Raw genomic sequence first — 11,437 nt, 5'->3', positions numbered from 1 at the left:
CTGCTAAGCTCTCAAATGTAAAATCTTGACTTCTAATCACTTGCTTTTTAAACACCATCATACTAATTTTTTTTTGTAAGCGGTTTCTGGTGTCTGTGAGTGACTCACACTCTCAAGTATTTATTAATCAAACTTTACATGGGTCTTACGCAGAATTTAGATTCCTTTCAGGCATCTCATGGTTTACAATGCCTAAAGTGTTTTGTAATGCAATTTTCTGTTTCTGCTTTCATTAATATGTTTTGGTGTTGCAGTAAGATAAACATACATATGTTAACAGAAATCATACAATGTGCATTACAGTTCCTTCATCGGCAACCCAACTCAAATGCTGAACAGCTATTTCAATAGAAAGCAGAAGTCAACAGGGTCACTTACTGGTCTAATATAGTTACTAGTTGTGATTCTCTCCACATTGATCAGGACTAGAGTCCTTGACCCATAAAAAATTGCGTTTTTACTCCCCAGTGTAGCAACTTTGTCAACCCAAGTGCTAGTAAAACAGAGAGGCGCCTGGTCAACTCCCCCAAAATTATACAGAGGACAACTAGTGTTAAGAATGTGCACCAGAGTTACGAATGGCAAACATCTCCTTGATTTCAGGGGGATCCCCCTTTCTCTGATTAAATCTGGCTTTTTTTGATGGTTATTCAGCCGAAGCTTTGATAAATTGACAGGGCTATGGATTCTATTACCAAGGTGCAAAATTGTTACTTCAGTTAGTAAAGTTTAACTCCCACTCACTACAATAGGTGTTAATGATTGATTGTTAACAGTGTGGGAGGCTAATGGATAGAAACGTATGACTTTGAAACTGCAGGGTAATTGCTGTTTTTGATTAATGGTTGCATGTGTTATGTCAAACAGTGCGCCATCCGATGTGGGGAAAAAAATACTGTTTGGTGAAATATTGCATTAAAAGGAATGTACAGATTTAAAAAATGATAACTTTTTAACAAACACAAAAAAATGGGTGGTCTTTTCATTGTAAATGTATCCGGATTCGAACACAATTGATGGTGCAAAACCGGAGTGAAATTAAAGATCTCAAACTACTCTATAACCTTACGGAGTACTTTAAACTTGATATACTTAAAGGTTAACAGTCCTGGGAATATAGTTTTTTGTGTGTGTCGAAACTTTACACCAAGTGTCATCTTGGTATTTGATTACTAACATTTCACCGTCAAACTGCATGTTTGGACAAAAAGAATGATGGAATATTTACAGTTTGCATGTTATTACATAGTCATCCATAACACCGTCGAAGTAAGAATTTACATCAGACTTTCTCATTTTAACATTCACAGCAGTAAATTGTCTGCTGATTTATTTTGTACTTTTAATGGAGTTTTACTTCACACATGACAAGACAGCTGTTTTTTGTTTTAATTATGCAAAATTGAGTACCACAGGACATTACAAGAAAGCATATTGTCTTGGTTTCCACTATTCAATGTTTAAACGAAAACATACAGTAATAGTTGTACAATAAAATAAGCATGATGTAACCAAACGACTACGGTTTGGGCAAGAAATGATAAGAATGCAATATTAAAAACTAAACTGTTTTATTGTAACATTTATGACACAGCGCTCTTGGTACAAATGCCTCTGGGTAGTCTTGCTGTGCAATGTGTGTCATTGTAAGATGGCACTGAAAATCACTTGATTATATGGTCTTCTGACCTCAGTGCATTTACCTAGTCACCGAAAATGCACCACTAGGTTTGTGTATACATTAAACAAGTCGTTGGTCTTTATAAGCACCGTTGCAAACCCTCACTTTAGGGTTTTCATCTAGTTGTACAAATGCTTCAAGGATAAATAAAAGCATGGTTACAGTATACACACGTCATTTACATGACACATAACGGAGATAAACGAGAGCTAACTTTGGTTGATTTGTAAATGAATGGTTTAGACAGAATAATTGTCGGCTTCTACAACGTGTAAATGTTACAGTGCATTCAAAAATAAATTTCAAAAATGTTACTAGCACCAACGGGTATTATAAATGGCTGATTTAGTGAGCTTGTAGCTGGCAAAGCAAAGTTTAAGTTATAAACCAGAGAAGTCCGTCAAGACAGAGCAAATACATGTACCTCTGCTGAAATGATGGAACATCTCAGCATCAATGGCCAACGTTCAATGAAAAGTTCCCACGTGTTTTTTGTGATTCGGCGTGTTCAGCATATCAAGGTAGCTCAGCTACGTACTAAATAAGAAGCCTGAGAAAGTGGTTGTATTGAGCTGGGATACTTTATCCTGTACCTTGTATATGTCGTGAGAAGGAAAAAAAAGTGCTTTTATTTTATTCATAGAAAAATATTTAGGAGGGGTTTGTACCTATGCTATGGGAAATCAGTGAGGGGAAAACATTCATTTCTACCTATCAATCTTTGGTTGGCAAATTAATGAAGCAAGATCTTAATTTTCATTGTCAGAATGTCCCCCAGCTCACCACTGATATAGTCTCTGTCATGTTTATCTTCAAGCTGCTTAAGCTCCTTCTCTTTATAAAGAGCCACACTGCTGATCTGTAGGCCGTAAATGCCAGCAACTGGTCTCTTCTTTGTCATGTGAAGGTAGCTTATCCCTTCTTTCTGGTTGATTCTGAAGAAACCATCTTCATTTCCAGAATCTATTAAATATCTGTTGTGGTTCGTTAGCGTCGTCAGGGCAGGGGTAAGTTCCAGAATACGATCCTTATTGTTCAGGTCAGATATGTTGAAGGAAAAGATCACGGTTTTTTCGGTATCCCAACTTGCAAGACTGACTTGGGGTTCGATATCCTCCTGCAAAAAGATAAATAGTCTTAAGTACATCTAAATTAAAGCATAGAATTATAGCCTCCACTCTTACTTTATTAAATGACACACACATACACACACACACACACACACACACACACGCCTTGCTGCTCATTTGAGAAAATATGCATATTAAAATGTATTGGTGACGAAAATGCATTTCTTTAAGATGTAAAAATAGTGTCCAAAAGTGGATCACACTTTTTTTTTTTTTTAAATGTATTTTCTGTAAATGGCACCAAAGTCCAAGGGTAATCTACTAAATAGATCTCTCTTCTCTCGTCTAACCTCCAAAAGGCCTATTTCAGAGTCTGGACTAAAAAGGATGGGCAAATCGTTTGCGAGCGCTGATTTCTGTAAAAGTTTTGCACATCTCTAATAATCCTTTAATTATATGAGTTTAGGTTGTAACACTTGGAATTGTCCCTGGCTTGAATTCTAAAATATTATCGCTTTGCTGGAAAAAAAAGATACACGAAAATAAATATGTTTTCATATGTAATGTATAAAAGTGCTTTACTGAGAAAATTGGTACTAGAGTGTCAATGATCCTTCTAAACTATTGATAAAAGCCAACCCATAAGCCGCAGAAATATATTAATAATAGAGCAGATGCGTGGGACATAATTTATTTAAAAACTATTTAAGTCACCAGTTGTGGCTCAAATTCACTTTTAATCTTTTATTTATTCAACGCAATTCACACGTCACTATAGCGCAAATACAGCACTTCCAGCTGTGAGTATGCAATAAGTGATTTCCATGGCATATCCCTTAAATATGCCTCCTTTGAAAGAGTGGAACCACGAAATGCGTCAGGGATAGAAGAAATGCTATGTGGCTCTGATCCATGTGAACTGTAATGTACACTAGATGCTTTAATTGCAAAGGAAGTCATGTATTGCTCATTTAAGCTGGAGGTGCTGTGTGGATTCATTGAGATGCACTGTGTAGAGGCCTTGCCTGCATGCGGGATGAATCATTGAATGAGTAGTACCAAGACACATTAATATTGGAAGCACAGAGACCACAATCTCTTCAACGATTCATACTGGACAGCGGAGTCTTGTGGGGCGATATGTCTCTAATAGCAAAATAACTTTTACTTTTGTAACACAGATGTTTAAAAAATTTATTTTTTATATATATATATCAGATTTTTTTTTTAAATTCTCAACCAAGTCAAATCTGTTTAGAAAAAAACAAGTTACCTCTGCATCATTTGAAGTGGTCTCATTCGTGCTCCTCCGTTTCCTCCCTCTCTTGGGATACCCATTGATTTTACAATCGTAGCAAGCTTCAGGGGAAAGAGAGTTGTCGTCTATTTCTCCGCTGACTGCCAGCTCTTGAGTTCTGCTCAAACCTGCTCCTGTCACACAGTGCCTAAGGGGGAGAGGAAGATAAACGTGAGTTTCACTCTATCATTTTGACCTATTAAACACACACCTGAATAAAGGTAAGATAATTATAACGAGAAGTGGTTGAAAATAAATGTGAAAATTCAATTAAGATTAGGATAATTATTCAAATGACTATAATTAAATGTTCTTCAGTACATTGCAGGTGGCGACTTGTATACCATCAAAACATCTAACCCAGTGTTTTTTTATTTATTTATTGATTGATTTCTACGCAAATAATAGAACTCAATTTTATTATCAAAACTATACTCTGTGGACTGGAGCGGTTTATATCCAAGCGCTGCAGTTTAGGGGCAATTTTTTTCTAAGTAGTGCTATTCTACCAGATACATTTTGATGCACTGGAAGACACCGAGTGAATAGGCTGATAACGTGTCTTCCTGCGAAAGGCAGCTGATAGCATAGTACCACTCTGTAAATATGTTTTTGTTTTTTTTAATAAACAATCATTGACCGTGTATTTGCATCTATCTTAGTAGAGCTTACCCTTGTCCTATTCTGAAGTATCCCGGTGGACAACCACAGACATAGCCACCCTCCGTGTTGGAACAACCGTAACTGCAAGGTGTATGGGAGGAGCTACATTCATTGACATCTTGGCAACCAGTAGAAAACTGTTCATACTGAAATCCGGTCGGACAAATGCACTTGAAGCTTCCCAAGGTATTGTGGCATGAGGCTCCCCCACAAGCATGGCTATTCGTGCATTCGTTCTCATCTGTAAGGAAACAGTATTATACAAGTGATTTTTATGGTTTACTACAGAACTGGGGTTGGTGTTCACTAAATACAGTAGCAGATACTCCCACGCGGATGGGTTTATGTGCCAGAATTCACTGGGAAGAGATAAAAGGTGGAAAATTCTAGCTGCAAAATGGGCTGGTTAATGCTTGGGATAGACATAAAACTATGCTAAATAAGAAAGAAATACAAGCATCAGACAGGGTCGGAGATTGTCAAACAGATCGGAATGGGCCAAGTGGTTATTTATTTGCTGTTAAATTTTGTTTGTGTCCAAATGAAAATCAGATCGGCAAATAAAGTACATGATCATATTAACATTTAATTACATTCAATGAAATGTGTGTCACTGGCAATGAGTTTGGCTCCGTTTTAAAACTCAAACATAGAAAGAATACAAGCGCAGAAATAGAAATGTCTAGCCTGCCCGTCGAAGGATCTTGAACGTGCCAAACCGGTCAGAACAATAATTGAAATCAGAGACGTTCAATAAAATCATCCAATAAAGATGAGATGTTTATATGCTCATTAAGGCAACTTACTGCTTACAACTTACATTGTATGTCCTCACTAAAAGAGGTCACGGCAACATGGTCATGCCTTCTACATGCAAGGAAAACTTAACAGCATACATACCAAATGAGAAGAGCGAGAGAATCCCAATAATTGTCTCACAAGGAGTATGAAATTAAAGGGGCACGGATTACTTAACCAGCTTTTATTGTACTCCGTCCCTGTTGTACAGTACATAGTGTAAATCTCGTTCTCTGGACATGTAGGTCCATATCTCCGCGCTGAAGAAGAATACAGCTCCACTCCAATGAATGGAACTAAAATCTCTCTCGGACGGAGAAGACGGCTTCGTAGCATATTGAATAGAAATCATTATTGGGAATGTCACTCACCCACACACTGATTCCACTGGTAATGCTGAAGATATCCCTGTGGGCAGCTGCATCTGTATCCCCCCATTATGTTCTGGCATCCATGTTGACAGCGATGGTTCCCATCACACTCATCGACATCTAGAAATAGAGTTTTACGTCAGTATTCATCATAGGAAAGTGTGCAGACTTATTCTTGCAATATTACTTGGTGCTGAGGTGAGAATGAATCCGGAACCAATCCCTGCCCTTTACAATCTAACGCAGTGTTTTTCAACCTGTGGGTTCCCTGGGCATCCCTAAAGGGTTCCCTGTAATTTCCAGGTCATTTTAAAATTGTACCAAATACAGTAGCATTTACAGTGCATCTGATCTCAGACGCGCTATTAGAGAGGGTTGGGGTTCCTTATAAAGGCTCTAAAGGCCTTTAGGCATACACAACAGCACCTGCAATAAAGTACCAGTGTAATGTCACAGCGTGTCATTGTCTGTTAGCGCTGGAATGTTGATGAGCTCATATCTTGTTACCATTCACTACCAATATGTATGGAAACACATCGTATGGTACTCACTTGAGGCATGAAACCTCAGGGTACTCACTTGTGGGGGAAATTAAACTGGTATGTTTTAAGCTGTATTAAACCCCCATATTTTTACCATGCACATTGAATGTGCTGCTGTGTATGATGAGCACAAATGATGCAAATAAAAGCAGCTGTATACATGTATAATTAAGGCGCCTTCTGGTCCAAACGGTTTGGGCAATCTTCCTGCGCAGCAACTCTACGCTCTGTCCCCACTACAACAACTGCCTATAAATGAGGAGTGAGCTCCCACACAAACAAACTACAGTGTTTCCTTTGGCTCGCCTAATGAAGCTAACTAGCTTCTGTTAATGCTAATCAGTTCAGGGTTACAACTGCAACTGCCTTTGCAGGACCTCAGAAAAGGTCCCCTCGGCGCTGGGCTGGCAGGATTAAACTTGCACTGCGCGGTTTCCACAGCACACCTACAATATACATTATGGAGCCTGAAACAAGCGGCACAGATTAAAAATAAAAGGACAAATAGAAAATGTATTTCCAAAGCTAAAATTAAAATGTTGATATAGAAAAGCACACGATGGGCAGGATTTATGAAGCCACGAGGTGGGGTATCGCACCCCAATAAGGCGGGAACTGCTTTTCCAGTCAATTAGCTGTACTGTCGGATCAGGTGGCGATACTATGTATCGCGGCTTGATAAATCCTGGCCCGTTAACAGAAGGGCTATAATACATGCTGCGGAGATCTTAAACCGCTTAATACTTTACTCCAGTCAAAAGTATTGTGTGGTTCATTATTTATTAACCCCGCCGCCGCCAGACAGCTTCCAATGTGTCGCAGGCCTCTCTGGTAGCAAAATGGTTTGCAGAAAGGAATACGTTACCTAGTAGTAAAGGCCTAACTCATGGATAGTAACACTATATCGTACTGTACCTTCGCATGTTGCTCCACTCTGGTCAAGCGAGAAGCCGCGCTGGCATTCACAAGCATAGCTCCCCGGAGAATTCTGGCAAACCCCTTTAGCCCCACACAGGCTGGTTTCTGAAGCGCACTCGTTGTTGTCTGCAAAAGCAATGGAAAAGATCAATGAAATGGCCACTGTAACAAGAATGGCAGATTTGTTCAGTGATGAAGGGATAGTAATAATAGTCTTTGCCACTTTCCATCACTAGCTTATGGCGTCTTCATCAGGTGTTTCAAATTAAGAATACCACACCTGGTTTACCTTCTGAAAAAGAACATTCCTTCTACGAGTTAAATTGTTTGCAATCTAAATATTTGGCTTCTGGGTGCTCTTTCTTCTCCCCCCCTTGTATCAACCCACAGACTGTCTAATCAAGAGAAGCATATGAAACCAGGGGTTAATACATATGTTATGAATAATTCCTTTCTCTACTCCTTATATAGCTCATTCACATTAATAACTGATTCAGATATAATATGTATTTATTTATATAATCCTTTTTTTCACTTGTGTGGTTGCACTTGAGATATATATATTCTCTTTTTACAGAACACTTAATATAGTAGTTATATTTATTTATACATATTTATGATTTAGGGTATAGATCCCTTTGTATTCACATTTTATTAATATTACTAGCGCACTAAACACCTTTTTTTTTCCCTCGAAAAGATTTAAACTGCCCACATAAAATGTGCTCAGATTTTATATATGGAGTCCTTACTCTCAATAAAATACAATTACATTTTTTATTTTTTCAACCATCACGTCTGTTTGAACTCGGCAGTAGTTTGGAGCAGAAAGAAAAGGAACCCAATGTGTTTTTACATGAACAAGCTAGACACAAAGTATACAAGGAGTACAAAACTTGTAACAATAACAGGGATATTAATTTGACTAATGCTGAAGACGAGCTGTAAATCTTGACAATATCCTGCACACCCTCCAATACTAATGGTGATATATTTTATCACTTCAATATGCTTGATTCTTTTATTAATTAACCAGTAACGACTTGTTGATAGGCTTTGCAGAGATTATTTAATTAGATATACTGTAAATCAATGGCAATGACTTGGCCGTCAGTGTTATCCAAACACTGTGCCATTATTTTGTCAGGGATTCAACTAGATCAGTGACGGCAGGGGTTCTTATCTCCTCAAGGGCCACCAGCAGATCAGATTTTCAGGATATCCCTGCTTCAGCACAGGTGGCTCAGTCTTCGACAGCCACCTGTGCTGAAGCAGGGATATCCTGAAAACCTGACCTGTTGGTGCCCCTTGAGGACTGGAGTTTGCCCACCCCTGCTATACGATGGAGTGTTAAACATGTGGATTGATGAAGCCGGAAAACCTCCCAGCGATTTAAGTGCCACAAAGTAGCAGAAGCCCCGGACACGCAGTCTCTTCCTGACGCACTCACCGATGCACGCTGTATGATGCTGCGTGAACCCGGGGGGGCATTTGCACGTAAATCCACCCACGGTGTTGACGCAGATAAACTGGCAGTTGTGCTGCTTGGTCGCGCATTCATCAAGATCTGAAAGGGAAGAGCGGGATCTCGTTTTCATTTTGAATAAGCAAATGACTGACGCCATTAAACTGAATCGGGGAATATGCGCAAGAGCACAATCAATAATAGTATCTGCTGCTTTTTTTTTTTTAAAGTAGATAATCAGGATTTTAAATGGTCTGCGGGAGACCAGTCTGCCGCCATTGACGGCCATTCCTAAAATGCAGTGAATTTAAGTAGAAAAAAGTCAGTAGTATTGCAATATTAAGCTGCTCATTTTACGCGTGTGTAATATCACCTTTGCAGCTTCTTCCATCCTCCTGCAGAATATAACCCCGAGGACATGAGCACAGGAAACTTCCGGCACTGTTTTTGCAGATAAAATTGCAAGGTTTGGGAGACTGATTGCACTCGTCCAGATCTGCAATCGTGACAGAGAAAAGATATTAATAAAGAAATCCTTCCATGGGAATACGTTTGAACAAAAATCTATATGTGGTGGGTCAGAAATGCAGCACAAATCTGCTTAGCACTAGTACTACTATTAGACCAAAGCGCTGGGTGAAGGGAAAGATGTATCAAGGTAAAGAAAGTGCGAAAACGCGTCTGTTTTGACACATTCTTACATTTAAAGCAAACCAAAAAAATGAAGCCAAAGTATTTTTTTTTTGCATTTGGCCAAAAAGTTTCCCCCACATCAGAACCTGGCAGAATTTTTTTTTACGCAAATATAAGATAAAAAGGTGATGCAGAGTTTGGTGCATCTCATTATAATCTGCGTCATGTGACTTCCTGACACGCCCCCAATCGCAAGGTGGCGTAAACGGCACACAACTTGGAAAAGACCTTGCTACATTGACGCAAGATGAAAAACATGTAACGTACATCAATTCGACGCCAAATTTGCCTTGGTGCATCGCCACCATTTTCTTAGTGCGTGATTAAACCACCGTTACAAAGGAAACCTACCTATGCATCCAGTGCCAGTTACATCTGGCGTGTAGCCAGGGTTGCATTCACATCTGTATGTTCCTCTCTCGTTGACACATTGTCCATTGCGACAGATGCCATGAAGAACCTGACACTCATCAATATCTGCATGTAACAGAGTTGCAATATATGAATTCATCTTTATGTTCATTATATATATATATATATATATATATATATATATATATATATATATACAGTGTTCGACAAACCTATACATTTGCTCGGCCCGGACAAGTGGATTTAACATCGTGGCGAGCTCCTATTGGCCCAAGCAGCACACGTGTGGTACTAGGTGGCGAGTAGATTTTTTTGTTCGGCGAGTAGATTTTTTGGTGATTTGTCGACCACTGTGTGTATATATATATATATATTGCACCATTTAGATGTTCAGTTTTTCTTATCATGCAATTAAAAACAGATTTAACAAAACACAAACTTAATCACGTACATCTTAATCACAGTGTGATTTACTTTAATGTGGGGTCATTTTGTTCTCTCTATAGCAATTTGTTAAATTTAAAGGGGCAATCCCCCCCCTAGGATCAAAGTGAACTAATTACAGTGACATGTTGAGGGGATGTCATCTGGGTAATTGACACCTTTATACACAAATCTGATTATAAAAAAATGTTTAAGTTACCCTTGAGGGGGGGGGGGGTTGATCTCCACCGGTTACCCCCCTTTTGTGTGATGATGTGGGTATTTAACACGTGCTTGTACAGCCAGACTCCCCAGTGCCCCATTTATGTTACTTTATTTCACAAAGTGGTACCAAGCCACAAGACATCTCATGGCCCCATTCAATTAAATCAGGAGTGGCCAACTCCAGTCCTCAAGGGCCACCAACAGGTCAGGCTTTAAGGATATCCCTGCTTTAGCACAGGTGGCTCAATCAGTGGCCCTTGAGTGGAGTTGGCCACCCCTTATTTAAATGGACTATAAGCTGTCTTTGGCTTAGCATCAGTCAATAAATGTGTCCCCCTGTCCCTACAGTTAACATACTCTTCATCTCTGACAAAATGCTTGATAGTCATGGATTGTCAGAGAACCAGCCACCTATGCACTGTGCAAGTATCAGCCTGAGCATCCATGTACTTTCAAATCTTTAGCCATTAATATATGTGGATGTGCCTAAAACTATCATTTAAAGGCATTCTGTCCTCTTTGACCAATATTGAATGGGAGTATTCTTGAATGAAATACAGAGTCTCATTAGAAATGCAGAAACCTTTTTAGGTTGAACATGTGAACCCTATTTTCAAAGGCATAGTTGAAGAGCAGAGACGCCTGTCCTGGAAGATGTTTATAATACACATGCAATGGACTAACAAATACATGTAAAGGATAATACCTTCTCCGCCAGTTGTGTATCCTTTTCCATGAGGGCAGAGCTTTTTAAATTGTACGGTGCCTGGGAAGGGGCAGATCTCACAATTTATACCCCAGCCTCGACCAGCATTACAACAGCATTCAGACTTGGTGACAGAGTTTCTGTTCGAGGATCCGATTTGACACATGGTATGTAATACTTCAGTGAAGCAATATCCCAGTCTGTTGTCTGTAA

General features: G+C 39.2%; 1 protein-coding gene across 1 annotated transcript in view; it reads right to left on the bottom strand.

The window, feature by feature from the left end:
• Positions 1-1,554: 1,554 nt before the first annotated feature.
• FBN1 (fibrillin 1) overlaps positions 1,555-11,437 on the bottom strand; it is a 141,288-nt gene continuing 131,405 nt past the window's right edge. The window contains exons 58-66 of the mRNA XM_075575645.1: positions 11,225-11,431; positions 9,850-9,975; positions 9,179-9,301; positions 8,791-8,907; positions 7,338-7,466; positions 5,881-6,000; positions 4,721-4,952; positions 4,025-4,196; positions 1,555-2,798 (exon numbers count right to left, since the gene is read on the bottom strand). Coding sequence (XP_075431760.1) covers positions 2,415-2,798; positions 4,025-4,196; positions 4,721-4,952; positions 5,881-6,000; positions 7,338-7,466; positions 8,791-8,907; positions 9,179-9,301; positions 9,850-9,975; positions 11,225-11,431 — 1,610 coding nt within the window. The 3' untranslated portion in view covers positions 1,555-2,414. The remainder of the gene's footprint in view (positions 2,799-4,024; positions 4,197-4,720; positions 4,953-5,880; positions 6,001-7,337; positions 7,467-8,790; positions 8,908-9,178; positions 9,302-9,849; positions 9,976-11,224; positions 11,432-11,437) is intronic.

This window comes from Ascaphus truei, chromosome 18, assembly GCF_040206685.1.
Source record: "Ascaphus truei isolate aAscTru1 chromosome 18, aAscTru1.hap1, whole genome shotgun sequence".
Lineage (NCBI taxonomy): Eukaryota > Metazoa > Chordata > Amphibia > Anura > Ascaphidae > Ascaphus > Ascaphus truei.
Note: the sequence above shows the minus strand (reverse complement) of the source record. Positions and strands in the feature narration are given on the sequence as shown.